The following is a 17,911-nucleotide window of genomic DNA, read 5'->3' on the forward strand; positions in this document are numbered from 1 at the left end:
TCTGCAGCCTCCCAGGCCACCTGCACTTTCTGAACTGAAAAAGGCCCAGGGGAGGAATTGCCTCACAAATGTCTTCCTCATGATGGCTTTAACTGAAGCATGGGCAGCCGAGGAGGCTACAGGCTGCCACAGAGATTACTCAGCCACCTGATACACATGGTAAGCACAAGAACTCCAAACCCAACCCATGAAAATTTCTCCTAAACTTCTCCTCCTTTGAATTTCTTTTTGAAAGCGATGTCTTTTCTATCAAATTTAATGAGAATGGTTGAAAAAAAAATGGGAGAGATTTTCAGCACAGCACTATTCACAACACAGTAAGAGGGTGACACCTAATCAGCTAAGATTCGAGAATGTCAATAACAGGTAAAAACAAAATGGGCTGAATCTTGGATCTGCCTTCTACAAGAGGAAGGGCTCTGCTTGCAGAAAGTGCCTCTGCCTGATTTGGGGGCATTTGTCCCTCCCCCCATACGATAGCTCACCCCATTCAGCAGAATCTCCTGACTCTCTGTGTAGCATTTTCAGAGGGCTCAAGGGCTGCTGTGGGAAGGAGGATGTGGGGAAGTCCACTTCTGGCAGCACAGTTGATCCAGAGTAAATCCAGATCCAACCCAAAGTATTATTTCGTACACACACATGCACACTTTACTATGGTGATCAAAGGTGAGTGAAAATGAGAACATTATGAACTCTACCAAGATGTCACAGCCAAAGGAATTTTAAAGAGTAAATTAGCTTACAAGAACCTCTCTCTCTAGTTCCAACACCTTGGAACAAATGCTAATAAAGGGATCTGCTATACATTAATAACAGCAGGTTGTGAGCCATTTGCAAGCTTCATAAAAGTTTACGTGTAAATGTACTACTGTTAAATGTTCCATAAAGATCTTTAGAGAGCCTAATGAAGAAAAATGGCCTCTTTCACCATGATCCCTCACATGAATGTCAACTATGTTAATAAAAGTCTTGTTCTGTGGGCCCACTTAGACATGACAATATATGTGCATCTGTCAGCAAAAAATGGCAGCCACGTCTCTAGCTTTTCCCTGCCCCTGTAACATTGAGTAGAAGTTGCCTCATGCCATGACATCAAAACATTCCTCATCCCCCCTGCCATTGTCAATGAATGATGTGGAGCGGAAGGGTAGAGAAATGGCAAACACTGTGATGTCATTTGTTTGTTTATTAGATTTCTTAGCCGCCCATCTGGCCAGCTATGCAGCCACTCTAGGCCGTGTACAATACTAATAACATGAAATACAACACATTTACATAATCAGCTGAACAAAACAACTAACAAAACAACACTGCTCTAAAAAACCCTAACCCACCCCAAATGCCCGCCTGAACAGCCAGGTTTTTAAAGCCCAGCGGAAGCTCATCAAAGAAATGACACAAAGTGAGCTCTATTTGCAGGTTGTGTGTGTGTGTGTGTGTGAGAGAGAGAGAGAGAGAGAGAGAGAGCGCCTGTGGCAGTTATTCTTAGCAGCAGCCATAACTTTAAGGTCAGATCTAGACTGGCCCTCAATAAATCACAAACTTTCCTTTTAATTAGAACTCTTGTATCTTAGTAATTTTAGAGTCAGAAACTAATCTATCACATTCCCCTATGTTACTCTCACTAATCTTTACGGATTCAGTATGAATTCAAAATAACCAAGTGGCACCAGTTTTATTGTGACAGCAGCCTCCTTCACTGAAATGGACTCAGAGCCTGGCGAATGATAATATATAGGTATTGATATAGATATAGACACGTACACAAGCGCGCGTGTTGAAGTATACTGTCTGCTGCCACAGGCAGTCATAGGACTCCTCAGAGGAGATTCACTGGGCTTCCTCCATCTCTCTCACTGGGTGCTTCCAGATAGACAGCACTTTGCAGAAGGCGTTGTGCAACTATTCCATTGTTCTGTCTTCTGTAACAGATTTTCTGTGGTAAGAAAAAAGTAGTGAGAAAGCATGGGAGGAAGACGATGTCTAGTCACCCCCAGTAAAATCTTGTGAATGAGGCAGGGCAATGGCACAGTAAAAGCCTTGTTTGGAAGCACGCTCTCATTTTCGCCACAAGGTTAAAAACATTTCTTTTTCCACTGACCTTTAAGATGTGATCTGTGATTTTATGGGGATTCATTCTGTTCTTTTCCCTTGTATTGTTGAAGTTTTTCACTGTGAATATCAATAATGTTGCATTTTTAGCTGATTGTGTGATGTTATTCCTTTGGTTTACTGCATTTTGCATTATCTTATTGTAACCCACTTAATTTTTTAATTGAAAGATGGCATATGAATATTAAATAAGCTATAATAAAACAGGGGCACATTCTTGAATGGTGAGCCACTACTGAGAGGGAGAGATGGGGTGGCGTCTCTTCTTTTTCTTGCTAAAAGTTGTATGCACACTCATGAGTTGGCACACATCCTTTCTTGTATATGATGATGATGATTATGACCCTTTCAGCATAAGGTGAAGACCTTTTTATTTTCCCAGGCATTTTCGTTTTTTGGTTTCTGTTTTAAATCTGGTACTGTATTTTAAGTCTACACACTGCTTGTAGCTTCTGTTCAGTTTTTGTTTTTATTCTTTATACTGTAGTTTTAAACTTTTAAATGTTTATATTGTATGTTATTGTCTTGAATTTTATGGTTTGAATTATTGTGAATTGCCCAAAGAGTTTCAGCTACTGGGCAGTATAAAAATAAATGTTGTTGTTATTATTATTGGTGAACTACCCAGAGAGCTTTGGCTATGAGACAGTATAGAAATGGTGGTGGTGGTGGTGGTGGTGGTGGTGATGATATGAAGTTTGCAAAACTTCTGGAACTGCCCCATGCTTTGAGCTGGGGCATACATGCCTGGAATGAAGAATCCTGTGTGGAAAAAGGCTTTGCACGTGCTATTGCTCGGCCGATCTAGCAACTAGGGGAGGAATAGCCCCGGTCAGGAAATCATGAAACGTACTGATCAGGTAGCTGCTCAGGAAAGGAGGCCAAGAATTGGATTTAATCCCCACTGCCAGCCCCACCCCACCCCAATTCCTTCTTTTCCCACATAGCTAATCAACACTGGTGCCACTGGGTAATTTTAGACTCTGCGCTTCATGGTCTTACCCGGGGTGGGGACTATCATGTGTATGACTTCACTGACTTCAGATTGTGGCGATCCAGCCGTGCTGCCTTTGGGGCCCTTCTGCTCATTGTGCTGGGTGAAGCCCTGGACTTCTGCCCTCAGTTCCTACACCCCTGCATAGGGTGGCCACTTCTGAATCATGAAAAAAGGGGGCACCAATTTGCAAAAGATTTCCATATGTTAATTTAAATGTATAGGTGCAAATTTAGAAATAGTTCCTATCATTTAAATAGAAATACAGTTCATCTTGGCATAGCATGGAAGACTGTGACCAGGTGGCCTGTGTGCCTTGCTCAGTCTGCTGTCTCTCCAGGCGCTGCTGATAGGCACCTTTAAGGCCCAGCTCCGCCTTCTGATGGTTCTGGACAGCCATTCAAATAGAGGATTGCCCTGTGATAGCTCTTCAAATTGAGGGCCATCTTCTGTAAAAGAGGACACATGGCCACCCTGTGCTGGATCACAGTGTATGGAAATAAAAAATGAATGTATACCCATGTTCAGTTATGGTTCTTCATTACTATCTCAGAGTATCTGATGGGTTATCAGGGAAGCAGTGACAGATCAGGCTGGAGGGTCCACAGGATCCACGGGTCAGTTGCAAGCTCTATGTGTTGCAAATAGAAGGTTTCCGTTTTGGGTTTCTTCTCTTTAAAAGATCTCAGGTAACAAGACTGGGAAAGACACTCTGCCTCAGGCCTTGGAAAGCCACTGCCAGTTAGGGTAGACTGTCCTGGGATAAGGGAACAAATGGTCTGATCCTATTCCTATAAGGCAATTGCTTAAGTTCATATCACCTCCACACAGTCTAAAATTTATCATATTGCCTTAAACAATCCTCCCTCAGTGTGTTGTGAACCAGCCTTCCCCAACCTGGCGCCCTCCAGATGTGTTGGACTACAATCCCCATCATCCCCAACCAGCAGGGTCATTATCTGGAGGGCACCAGGTTGAGGAAGCTGAAGCTGAAAGGAGAAATAGGAGACTTTTGAGAATAAGAAACCAACTCCCCTCTGCAAAAAAACCCTACATTTGGCATCATCTCTGAAAGAGGACAAAAAACAACAGAGTAAAGAAAACAGAAAGATTCTATCACAGCCAGAGTCACATAAATTAGCTTTATTTATAACCCGTTAAAAGCTAACACACTTGAAACAGATAAAGTATATATAACTATCAGGAAATCACTCATCTAGGGGGGGGGAAATCTGTTGTAGTTTGTAATGGAAGCAGACAGCTGAAAGAGTCTTTTTTTTAAAAAAGTCTGAAACACATGACTATAACATATAGCAGATAAGGTGGCAAGGGTGCTATCAATCCTTGCGTTTCAATTAAATCAAGCCCTGACTGGTGAGAGAAGGAAAAATCACCTCTGTGAGAGAGCCAGACACCGGTAAGGAGTCTTGGTTTTTTTCAATAACGTAGGGTTTATCTAAATCACAAATTAGTTTGGTTTTATATTTAACAGTCATGGTTTCCTCAAAAGATGTCTCCGAATGATTTGGTGAGATGCTGATAATTCCCTGTGAGATATCCCTAGCCTGCTCACAGAATTAGCTGCTATGGTTGCTTGGGAAGAGGCAATGCCTTTTAAACCAGCTGAAGTCTGTAGCATGTAGATACGCTCAAGATGTCCATTGTGGTTGAAACAAATCTTCAGCTGTGTAGCTGCTGGAAAGACCATGCTGACTTCGGTGGCTGTGGCTCAGCGGCGGAGCACCTGCTTTGCATGCAGAAGGTCCCAGGTTCCATCCCTGACATCTCCAGGTAGAAACGCTGGAGAGCTGCTGCCGGTCAGTGTCGACAATACTGGGCTAGATGGACCAAGGGCCTGACTCAGCATAAGGCAGCTTTGGCATGTTCTCTGAGGGCCAAACATTAAATGCATAATCACATTTAACGTGTCTGGTGTTGTGTCTGGGATTTTCCTGTTCTTGTTGTTAAATAGCAGCTGCCAAGGAAGAAGTGGTGGGGCGATGATCAGCATGCAGGGAAGAATTTATTACTTTCCCTCATACCATAGCCCCAACAAAAATTGCCCTCTCTGAAGCTGCTATTTGCTGCGTGGGGAGCTGCTACAGGCCTATGAATGGGACAAGGGTTTCTAGGGTTGGGGAATCTGTGACCCTCCAGTTGTTGTTGCACTGCAACTCCCATAAGTTCTAGCCAGCATGGCCAATGGCCAGGGATACTGGGAGCTGCAGTCCAACTACATTGGGAGAGTCACACATTCCCCATCCCTGGTCTAGATGAAGGGGCCTCTGGAAGAAGGAAACACACTGTAGCTGGGCTGAACATTTCACACATGTTCATGTCTTGCAAAAACAGTCAGGGCATAGTTTGCAACTCTGCGGTGGGGGGAGGCAAATTTTCAGGTAGTTGTGGCCTTTCCTTTCAAGACCAGGTGACCAATGGTTTTTCTTTCCCAAAAAAGAGCCTTTTTTGGGAAAAAACCGCCACTTCAGATCCTCAGCAGCCAGTGAGCATTATTGGGACAGAGTGCCCCATGGGAACTTCATGACGCAGACTCATCCCAGAGGCATTCTGGGGGAGAAAAGGTGGCTGCCCGTACCTTTCTCCCCAAGACTTTCCCTGAGAACACGGCTACGTTGTGACATACCATCGTTTCCATGGGTCATTTTGCGGGCTGCTGAGGGTTTCCAAGGCTTGAAGAGGCAGCAAGAATCTCTTATTTTGAGTGAAGAAGAAGCCTTGGCCATATTTAAATGTAACCTCCCCCGCCCGCAATTCTTAGAACTTACCTGTCACCAAAGATTAATCCAATTTTTGGTGATGGGTGATTTTTCAGCTCCCCCAAAACATACAGAAATCTCTGGGCTGAATATTTCAGCCCACTTCTAGAACAGGCTGGAGACTTGTCCCCACGTACATAACCAAGCCCTACTGAGTTGTTGGGGATGCTGAGAAGAATAAGACCGTATGTGAATAAGAGTGGAGGTCTGTGCAAGAAAGGGAATTTTAAAAGTGCAAGTTCAGGAGCAATAAGAATGGGGATGAATGTTCTGCCTCTGGATCCAATGAAGCCTCACCCTCAAATCTAGATTTGAGAGACAAATGGAAGGAGCCTTTTCTCTACTCCAGGGTGGGCAACTTAATGCCCTCCAGATGTTTTGGCCTACAGCTCCCATTATTCCTCACTGTTGGCTGCGCTGGCTAGGGATAATGGTAGTTCTAGGCCAAAACATGTCTCGCCACAAGTTGCCCACCCCTGCTCTACTCAGACAGACTGCCACATTTGAACTAGGGTGACCAGGTGTCCTACTTTACAGAGGACAGTCCTCTGTTTGAAGACGTGTCCATTCGAAGTCTGCTTTAAAGTCAAAGAATCATAAGGAGGGAGCATAGGGGGCTTGAAGCTGCCCATCAGCATTTTGCACCTGGGCTGGAACTACACTTACCACCTTTTTTTGCTTCCAATGAGGTTTCACCACCCGCCTTTCACACTATGCACTAGCCGCCTTGAACTGGAACCGGAATTTCCCACTTCCGTGCTCCTGCTTTCAATACCCTAATATCCCAGTATTTCCCCTTAATGTGCTCTGATTTTCCACCTTCGTTACCGTATCCAGTTGTAGTCCCCTCCCCCGCCTGTCCATATACAGCGGTGTTTGTATTTCCCTCCTGTCCAATCACAGCTCTCGATGGCCCCATGTCTTCTTCTGGTTACTGATCACATAGCTTCCTCAGCAGCCCCCATTTCCTCAGCAACAAGCAAAGGGCTGGATGTGTGCGCGCTTCACAACTTCGAATCTTCGAAGATCATGCCTGAATTAGAAAAAAAAACATTGTGGAGAAACCCCGATTCTGCAAGGATAACACCTTAATTTTTAAAAAAACATCCAGAGCGGGGGATAGGAGGGGGTAAAACTTAATATCATTTGAAGGGATAGAATAACCCCCTGCTCAGTGCAGGAAGCCTGATTCCCAGGCGGTCGCCCATCCAACTACTGACCGGGGCTGACCCCGCTTAGCATCCGAGATCAGACAAGCGTGCGCAGGAAAACAGCAGGAAAACAGCACAACACTCGAGTGTGAACCGAGCTCACTCATTCAATGAAGCACTGCAACGGGGAAAATGGGTGAGTGTGAATAATCGCGTTTTAATGTGAGAGCGTTTAACCTGATGGGACCCTGAATTCATTGCGATGGCGGGCGCAATGTAGATCGGCCCCTGGACAGAAGACTGAGCAAGCCAGCATATAGGCCACCAAGTCCGCATTCTCCACTATGGTGAGATGTATTTGTATTGATGTCAGGGTGGCAACTGAGCCAATAGAGCCCCAGAGCAGTTCTGATTCTGAGGAAGAACAGCAATCTGTGGGAGAGGAGCTTGCTCATCTCTCACAAGCACAGCAGCTGGCACAGATTCCTCCTGCCAGCATTCCTGGGATAGTGACCCTGGCAGTGAGAGAGCGCTGGGGGGGGCTTGCTGGACGCTCAGCACAGATGCAGGGAGCGACGACAGATGGAGGGCGCAGAAAGGAGGCGTACCGCTCGTTTGGCACTCAACGGTCGTGTCCCGAGGACCCAAGGGAAAGAGGGAGGATCTCTCCCTAGCCCATAAGTTCAGGGTCTTCCCGTGGTTCTCCTTCAAACGGGGACCAACTGTCTTACCTGGAGCTTAGGCTACTCTGCTATCTTTCCCCAGTGCTGTTCCTCGCTATGTCGCTAGTGATTAGTATCTGAAAGAGTCATAACGGAATAAAGTCTCGGAAAGAATCCTCGTCATCTGTGTCCTGAGTTGGCTATTGGTGGGGACTGCAAGAGGCAGCTAGGGTGCTCCTGACAATTGAAATAATAGCTATTATTTCTAAATCTGCACCTATATTTATATTTGCATATGCAATTGTTTTCTCCTTTTGGTGATGTATTTCCTCCATTTTGGTGATATGTAAATGGTTACCCTACACATTTCCCCTGAAACCTGAACAGGCAGCCTGCTTCACTCACTTCAGAACTGATTTAAAAACAGTATTTTGGAGGGAAATTCCTTTCCCCCAGTCAGACCAGGGACTTTGATTCTCTTAGGGCACAATCCTGGCTAGGGAATGCTGGGAGTTGTAGGCCTTTTCTCTGTCTAAATATGCATAGGATTGCCCCCTTAGTGGCCCCATTCCTCAGAGGAGACTAAGATGACCAGAGGCAGAGGAGGAGGAGGACAGGGCTCCTGTACCTTTACTCATTGTGTAGAAGAAGGAATGTCAAGAAATGCAAGTCTTCACAGCCCTGCATGATCTTAAAGATTAACACATTTATTCTGGCATAAGCTTTTGTGGACAGCGCTGGAATAAATGTGTTGGTCTTTAAAGTGTCACATGAAACCTCAGAACAGATTTCTGCATGATTCTTGCAGTGACAAATGTCAAAATGCCAGAATAGATTACACTGGGCGCAAGGGAACCAGATGAATATGCCTGCACAGATGGCAGTAGTTTCAGCCTGAAGACTGATCTCTCTCCATACTGTTGTTCACAAGGGGGTAAGATATTAGTGGTGTTATTTTGAATATAGTTGCACCACAGTTATATTTTAAAAGTCCATTTAATAAACAAATAACCAAGATTGGTCTAAGGAATGCAAATGTGAACAAAATACTTAAAATTCTGGCTCAAGTGATGTCATTAAAATAATTCCTTTCCAGCAAACACATGACATGGCTGCGTTTCTAAACACAGAAACTTGGGGATATGTTCTATTAGTGTTAATTAGGGAACTTTCAAGGAAGCATAGTAACAGAGTGTATACAGGATAGTTTTGTAAGTTGTATGTATTTAAGATCCAACAGGTAAATACACTACGGAATACTATTTTGCAATACAACACAATCCTTTCCCCCCAGTTCTTCAAGGCCATAAAGATAAAATCATGAAAGCAAGATTTTTATGAGCACAAACTGAAGTAGGACTTATAACGTTGATTTGGTTTTGAAATGTCAAGCCAGATCGGCAGTGTGATCCATAATTCAGTTAGAGATGTGTTTTATATTTAGTCTTATGATTGTTAATGTTAATGGTAGGGAGAAGTGCAGACTGAAGATGGACTCAGTAAGAACCAAGAGGAATTGATCCGTACGGAAGTGCATCTGATGCACACCTAAGCACCAATAAATGGCTAGTATGCAGATGTGACCTAAGAATTAACTGTATTAGCATATAATGAAGCATATGATCAACCAAAACACTATCACAAACATGAAGGCATTGCAGTGGTATTATTTTAGCATCACAGGCAGGAAAACTGGATCAGATGAGATCTAGTATGGTTCAGTAGACAGGGTGTTAGTTGGATATGGATACAGAAGCCATTTGTTTAAGTCCTGTCTTAGTCATAGACTCATTTTTGTGGCCTTGGGTAAAATCATTATCCCTTAGCGTTGGGTGTGTAGATAGATGGGTGGGTGGGTGGGTAGATAGATAGATAGATAGATAGATAGATAGATAGAAATTGTGACTTACCTCATAACACTTGGTATGAAAAAAGGTAAAGAAGAATGTGACAGTTTGGATACACCAATTGCAATAGAAGTTTCTGACAAGAAAATATTGCTCTTCACACATGTTTGTAAAGGATTTTATGAAGGGCAATTGAAATTCAATGAAAAAGTTGTACTTATCTCATAATGTTGCATCAACCATATCACTCCACTGCAAGACTTCAGTCTAATTCAGGATCAGGTACTGGGCCTGATGCTGCTGTATTATTGCTGAAGTTGAGCAGATGTCAACCCTATCAGTTCCTGTATATGAGAACATCAGGAGATACATGCAAAACTCCCTGGCCTTATAAAGTAAGGATGGGCAATTTGTGGCCTTTGAGATGTTCTGCCCTACAGCTCCCATCACCCCTAGCCAGCATAACCAATGGTAATTGCTGATGGGGGTTGTAGGCCAAAACATCTGGAGAGTCACAAGTTGCCCACCCCTGTTCTAAAGGACATAAGTATAATAAATACAGACACAGAATACAGTCATTAAAAACAAAACAAAACCCACCCCTAACTAAGCAGGAGAACTCTCTAGGATATAGTTAATGTAGTAAAGAGAAACCAGTAAGTGATGGGGCTGAATTGCCAATGACAAGAATGGAAACAGGCCAAGAGACATCTTAAATGTCTGAAGTTTGAAAGAAAGGTATTTCTGAGATCATTATTTATAATCCATGTGGTTTGTTGCTGGACGATTCTCATTGACTATTTCAGTTCACTCCTTTTAACAGCATGATTCATCAATGAAATTGTAGTTGATTATACCTGCCAGTTCAGGGCTAGGAAAAGAATTAGTCATGTCTAAGTGAGTCACATCCTAACAATTTCAAAGACTTCTTATTATCCAGCTTTTCCTTCTTTTGTCAGGTTCTCCCATGGACAGATAACTTCTTTTGCAGAATCCTTGTAAGCCCAATGGTTGTTCACTTCCTCCTCCTCAGAGTCTATCGGGTAGATTTTGCTCTCCAAAGGAGCATCCACTTTTATCTGGAAGAAGCTGGGATGCAAAAGAAAACTCATCACAATCAGGTATCTTTGGAAGGCTGCTGTTGGGCATAAAGGCAGTATACATGTTGAAAAATACATGTATTTTTGCATTTTTGTTGGGAAGACATATGAGAAAGAGAGAGAGAGAGAGAGAGAGAGAAGGCTTCAGTGTGTTGCATGGGAAAACATGAATCCACAACTGAGTCATTGCAACCAGTTCCTACCTACACATCTGGGTTTAGGGGCCATTGGGCAGGGCTTCCTGTTAGAGCTTATGGTATTTTTAGCAAATTGTTGATGATAATGGCAACAATGATGATACATCTATATCTGCCTCCCCCAACCTGGTGCCCTCTAGATGGTTTGGACTACAACTCCCAGGATTCCTGTCCATTGGCCACACTAGGGCTGATGGGAGTTGAAGCCTACAACACCTGGAGGTCCCCAGGCTGAGCAAGGCTGATGTATATAGTGTTTTTGAATGTTCAAAGCTCTTCACACATACATTTCTTATCAGCCTCAAAACAACCCTGCAAGTTAGGTGAGTATCATTATACCCATATTGCAGATGGGAAGCTGAGGCTGAGAAAAAGTGCTTTGCCCTAGGCCACCAAGGGACCTACTGATTTGTAGCTCTGTCCCTTAGCCACTGTGCAACAACTGTTCTCATGCAGTTTTTCGTCCTCATTACCAAGTCAGCCCTATTCAATTATATAAGCATGGGTTGCTCTGTTGCCTCAAAAGGAAAACCTTCAGTGCCTGCTAAATGCTGTAAAATCCAGCCATTTACTTGCAGCTTTCCATGTTCCTACCTGGCAGCATCAATACAGGACTGAAATCCTCTCACTGAAATGATTGCAAAACTGGTATTACGCCCAACAGGCCATATCAGTTTTCTTGCCTTTTCCCTCCATTCCAGTCCCTTGCCATGACTCCTCTGTTGGGCTGCCATATGCAAAAAGGGACACGGCTCCTCTTCCTTTAACAGAAAGGAAAGTTTTGATAGATGCAGCTTTTCCTGCCATGGTGATGCAATGACGGGAAAAGTTGTGCCTTCTGAATTCTCCTCTGCTACACAACTACAAAAAGTGCACATGACAGGTCCCATATTGAACCTGCAAACTCAAATGTTCAGGTCTGTTCTGTTGTCAGTTGCTAGGCTTGTAGGTGTGCCTTGATATGACCGTTGTGTGGCAAAGAGACATGTGGGTCCTCTCACCACAGTTCTGCAGATTATAGAAGAAGCCCTGATCACTGGCAAGCATGTATTAAAAGCACAGAAACTCCCTAAAGACCAGGCATTAGCAGCCTTAAGTAGTAGTTCTACTCCTTATACATGTTTGGATCTCATGAAAACACACACATTTGCAATCCCACATGGGGAAAGGGCTACGGGAGGAGGGGGGCTCTTTGGAGCAGGGAATAGCAGGTGAGGAGAGGATTAAGCCAGTGGTGCAGTGATTAATATTGAAGTGTCCCCATAGCCACGCCCCCACGGAGAGTCCAAAAATGCAGGCAGCTTTGTTGGTCTATATCCAAAACCAGTGTAGCAGCCATATCAGGGGTCAGACTAAGTAGCCTCATGCAGTCTCATGCTTCATGTTCTTGCTGATCTCTTTCTCCCTTGAATATATTGTTGTAAGCTGACGAGACACAGGAATTCCTTATCTTGTCAAAGGTCATACAGTTGTATATCTTGTTCTCTGCTGTTCTCTTCTGTTCTCTCCTTATCATGGCTACCCTATAACCCAGTTCTTGTATTATAAACAATAGTGCTAAGAGAAGAAATGTTAAGGATTGCAACCCCATGCGGGAGGGGGAGGAGGAGCCGTTTCATATGTGTCACAATGTCTATAAAACCAATGTGCTAATGTAAATCGGGGCTTCTGGCTCTTTGGAAACGATTCCAGCCTTAAGCCCGCGCGTTAAATAAAGAATCTCTTTTTCCTTCACTCCGTGGTCTCTCTGACTCTGGGTTCTGCAACATAAATGGTGCCGTGACTCGGATGTGGCAGGCTCTGAGCCAGACAGGTGGCAGTTGCCTGCTCTTGATCGCCGCACCAGGAGGACGAGCTCGGCGCATGCCTCCCTTTCTTGGCGCCACCGACCTTTTTGTCGAGTGAATGGGAGAAAGCCTGCACCGGGATCGCCCAAACGGCAGCGAGCAGCAAGAGAACCTTGGGAAGCGGAGGAAGGAACTTGAGCCCTGCCTGTATCGCAGCTGCAATTGAGTTGAAACCCACATTGGAAGCCTTCAGGAGAAAGGCAAGTATATGGGAAAAAGAGGGCCCCGCCTTTAGGGAGAAAGGCCACTGGGCAGAAAAAAAGAGGGCCCCGCCTTATGAAGAAGGTCAGTGTTGGTGGTATACGTATACAAAAGAACCTACTCCTTGCGGGTAGAAGGGGGGCCTGATCACACCCCCGAGTGGGCGCCAGTACCTAGCACGCCAGTACTCAGTAGGAAGCTGAGGAAGCTGGGGAAGCCGTTTTCCGCTCTGGTAAAAAGTGGGAAAAGTGGGTGGCAGGGACATATGGATGTAGTGGAGAGATTGATGATTGTGTGAGTGGCTACTGCGGTTTCTGAAGCATACCGTTGACCGTCCGGGTGCCCAGGCCAGTAGCAAAGTGCGTGATGTGAAAAATCCTCTTGTGTCGGCCAGTGAGACCCCTTACTCACTGACCAATTCCCATTCCCTAATTGTGTCTGTCTTCAATTTAGGAGGGAGGCTATGGGTGGTGGGGGAAGCAAACCTTGCACCCCCTTGAGATGTATGTCAAACAAAGAAGGAAAAAGGTTTTTTTAAAAAAGATTCAGAATAAAGAGAGAAAACAGCAAAAAGCTCAAGGTCGAGCTGAGAGGAAAAAAAAACAAGATCTGAGGCTGTTAATTAGAAAAATGTTGCAGGACAGTCTGGCTTTTAACAAAGCGTGGGAGCGTGAGAGTGTAAGGCCGAAAAAGTAGCTGTTAGCCTAGCGCGCCGAGAGAGGGGGGGCAGGAAAATTGCCCACAACGTTCTGAGTTGTGCAACATCATCACCTCGCCTAATTGAGATAAAATCCCTAAGAAATGGAAACTGAAAATGAAGACCCAGAAGATGAAGGCAAAATAGAAAATAAAGGTGAAGAATCAGCCCCCAGAGCACAGGCTAGACCCCTCTTCGAGTGAAAAGTGTGCCATAAGACTGTCCCAAAGCAGAATGAAGCGGAAAGACCACGTTGAAGATCTCTGTCAAGGTAACCGTGTTTAGCTTTGAACTGTGTTAGAATTGCATAGAGCCTGTAGCTACTGACCATCGGCTATATGATTTCTGAAGAGCGTAACCATTAAGCTTTTGCCGTGGGATTCCCTGCAATGAAGAAATCTCACTGATTTGAGTGTCCAGTGTTACACTGCCTAAGTGTGTGTGCTAAAGAGACCGAGAAACCAGACAGCATGTTCCTGGCCAAGCCAAAATCATGCTACTGCCATGCTCCTGGAAGCTGCAATAAACTGTGTAAGCTGGGAGACCCAACCTGATTGAGAAGAAAAGAAGATATTGGAGCAACTGTCTTGAAAAACAATGAGATCTGTGTAGCTGGCTGGCTGACGCTGTCAGTGATGTTACAACTTTAAATTAAGACTGTTTTCCTGTTTGAGACCCCAGCGAAGAAAGCTAACCCGAGTTATTTGTTGCCCGTGCCAAAGCAAGAATTTGGTGGCCCTGTACCTCATCGTGTCCTGTTTTAAGCTTGGGATTTACAAATACAAACAAACTGAGAAGCTTGCCTTTGAAGTCCTGCAAATCACCCCACCGTCTCCCCGAAGATTAATGGCTGCCTGAAAAATGCAAGTATAAAGCGATGCCCATCACCCCCCAGCGTCCTGAGTTTCGGCACTCAGTGTTTCAGTGCTTTCGTGTACCAGGTTAGAAGAGAAAAAAAAAAAAGAGTAAGTTTTTTAAAATGTCTGTGAGAGAACCTGACAGAAGTAAAATAAAATTTACAGAGGAGTTGCCCAAGTTAAAGCATCATGGCTAGAGAGCTGAGCTGTGCCGCTCTGTTTAGACAGAGGCCTTGCTAAAAAGTTAAAGGCCCTTGTCTGTCAGAAGGGGTGTAGGGCCACACTTTCCCTTTTTAAACTGATGCAAAAGTGGAGAGCCTTTGCTGGAAACATCGCATCTTCATTGCCCAGAGCCTTCACTGTTTGCCTCCATCAATGTCTGGGCTTTTTAGAGACACTCTGCACATGAACTAAAATTTTAAATTGTCACAAACTTGCCATGGACAGTGCTGTGAAGCTTTTGATAAACTTGAACTCTCATCGCTGTGGACCATGTGTCTATGTTTGTAGTCAGCTCAGTGTACAGCAGGCTAAGTTTGATTTATAACTTTTAAATTTCCTTCTGCTAAAACTCATGCAGCATAGAGTTGCTGATGCAAAAATGGTGACCTAGAACTCTTTGTGTGTGTGGGTATGCCCGTCCCTTGATTTTAATGAGCCCTGAGCTTTCAGCCAGAAGAGCAGTATGATTGCTGGATCTGCTCCATCATGCCTTACCATGCAAGAAGTGTTTTCCATTCATTGTGTTAAATTGCAGAAAAAGTTTGTTGTATATATTTTATGATTTCTTAAATATCATAAAATATATGTGATATTTGCAGATTAGTGTTAGTTGCAACTCCAAATGATACTAAGTGTGGTTCCCAATGGATAACGAAGAAAAAAGACAAAAGCAAGTAAAAAAGAAGGAATAGAGAAAGTAGAAGACAGATAGAGAAGAGAGAAAAAGAAAAGGCAAAAGGCAAAGAAAAAACATTTGTAAAAAAGAAGCGTGGCCATAGTTGCCCCCAGGATAAATTAAAAGCAGCTGATTGTGCCTGGAGCTTATTACCTGGGGTAAAGTAGCCACAATAATGTAATAGTTCTTTAAGATAAAGAAAATCTAACTAGAAGGAGAAGAAGAGCCTATCCCAAATGTGTGTCAGTGGGACTAGTGTAAGGCAGAAAAGTTTAAGTAAGTTTAACTTGAAAAAGACAAATAAAGAGACAAGGCTGGTGCATGGAGCAGAAAGTTTTATATAAAAAGTTTGAAACATGATCTGCAATACAGGCAGATCAGCAAAGAAAAAGAAAAAAAAAAAGAGAAAAAATTTGTCTTCCCATACTAATAAATAAAAAGTGTTATCAAGCACTTTGGGAAGCGAAGTTGTTTACAGGAAGCTGTGCCTGAGAACCAAGCACTTCTAGCCTATGCTGAAAATGCTTGCTAGTGTTGTGCTGCCTCATGGGTAACATGTATAGTATAAAAACCCATTTAGCCCAATAGCTCGTGGTTCAGAGAAGCTGTCTGATCCAGCCATTAAGTACGCCTGTGTGCTGTAAGTTACCCAATAAAGTCTCCTTGTAAGTAACCCCCCCCTGCTGGAATCCCAAAACACAAGTGCGGCTAGAGCGCCTCACCCAGTATCAAACCCTGCTGTTAAAAGCCATGAAAGCAGGTATGAAGAAGTCAGTTAATATGACCAAAGTGTCTAAAGTGCTGCAAGGTGCCACCAAGGCCCCAGAGCGTACTTGGAGCGTCTTTCAAATGCCTATCGCCAGTACACCCCCCTTGACCCAGAGGCCCAAGAAGACGTAAACGAAAAAAAAAAAAAGAAGAAGACCCGGCAGAGGCAGAAGATTCTTAAAAAAAGAACCAGTGTGCCCAGTGTGGACAAGATGGACATTAGTGGCATGAATGCCCAAATAAAATAAATCAAATACACAAAGGAAAAAAAACCAAAGAGGCCAGAATGGGCGAAGAGGGAGACAGCTTGAGAAGGGCCGTGACATTGACTGTGAGGGGCAGTGACATTGACTTCATAATTGACACTGGAGCAGCATCAAAAGCAAGCAACAAGAAGTCCAAACACTGAGCAAAGGTCTTCAAGCCCAGCGTCGCTTTGTCTTAAAAAAATAAGCCCCCAATTCCCATCACAGAAGTTCATCCTTTCCAACCAAGAGTTAAAGTATGAGTTAAAGAGGAAAAAATAACCCTTTGACTCCCAGATGGAAAGAACTCAGAACTGTCATACTTTCCACCCCCGCAGCTATGAAAGCAGCTAGAGTTAAACCCTAGATACATTGGACACGAGTTAAGAGAGCGAGAGGGGGAGAGTAGACTGTAAACAGAAATCCTGAAAATCCTTTAAAAATCATTCTGAAAAAGCAGTAAGAAGACTCAGGCTAGACCTTACTGTGGACACACCGGGAAACTGTCCCCCTGCGTACGGTCAGACCTGCAACTGGAGAATTAAAGAAGGGGACTAGACCCTACTGCAGCTTGCCAGGTGAATAGCTGCCCAGCGTACGGTCAGATCCCAAAGAAGATCAAACATGCGTGTTGTAGTGTTAGTAGTGTTGCATTGTGTTTCCTTAATAAGGTGCAAAAAGGGGGGTCTGCCCCTGGAAAAAGAAGTTTGTCCCAGTGATTTGCTGATAATTACTGGCTTCACCTGGCTAACATCACGAGAATAAAACATTTTTGTTTGCCAAGAGGTATACCTGCAAACAGGCTTATTAGCTCTTGTCTAATACCTGTCTGTAGACATCCTGGGAAAATTCAAAAAGATACCATGTTAAGAGTTTATGGTGTAAGTTTAACTTATTCCCAAAATGCTAATTGGGGCGTGGTTGCAAAGATCCTACCCCCTACAGAGTTCACTCTATGCACCCCCATCATTGCTGAAACAAATGCTACGTGTGCACGAATGCTTAATTGTCAAAAATTTTTTCCAGAAAATACAAAGCTATCCCTGGCCCCCTTCCACTGTAATAAAATTCAAAACATATCTTTTAATGATGCCCACATACTTTTGCCTCATGGATAGTTTTAGACATGTAATTCCCGCACTTGGTCATTCATTCCTGCCAACTTGTCTGATAACCACCCATGTTGCCTCAGCCGCCAATTGAACTGGTGCCAATTCTTCCCCTGTAGCCCGAGAAAATCCGTCAACGGCAGCCTCGAGCACTCCAACTAACTAAAAATTGTAATAGTCATGTGCAGTTATATTTTGACTCAGAAAAATTGGCCTTAGCAATGTCACTGGTTAAAGTTCCAGGTTTAGCCGTGGCTGATGGTCTGGAAATCAACCCGTTAGCTTGCAGCTTAGCCAAAAGCATAAATGCCACCTCACAAGCATTGTCATTGTTAAATAAAAAGCTGCGTGATCTAAGAGGTGCAGTTCTAGAAAATAGAGCTGGTATAGATTACCTCTTCCTTCTTCATCATTTAAGTTGTGAGACACACCAAAAGCTCTGTTGTTTT

The 17,911-nt window shown here is 43.9% G+C and overlaps 1 protein-coding gene across 1 annotated transcript in view; it reads right to left on the reverse strand.

Annotated features, from left to right (window-relative positions):
- Positions 1–8,991: 8,991 nt before the first annotated feature.
- The window catches only part of RGS9 (regulator of G protein signaling 9), a 97,846-nt gene continuing 88,926 nt past the window's right edge, over positions 8,992–17,911 (reverse strand). Inside the window, exon 21 of the mRNA XM_084837497.1 lies at positions 8,992–10,632. Within this exon, the coding sequence (XP_084693623.1) occupies positions 10,476–10,632 (157 nt within the window). The 3' untranslated portion in view covers positions 8,992–10,475. The remainder of the gene's footprint in view (positions 10,633–17,911) is intronic.

Source organism: Heloderma suspectum, chromosome 2 (genome assembly GCF_057233095.1).
Source record: "Heloderma suspectum isolate Gila_16-S chromosome 2, 16-S_ref, whole genome shotgun sequence".
NCBI classification, from domain to species: domain Eukaryota; kingdom Metazoa; phylum Chordata; class Lepidosauria; order Squamata; family Helodermatidae; genus Heloderma; species Heloderma suspectum.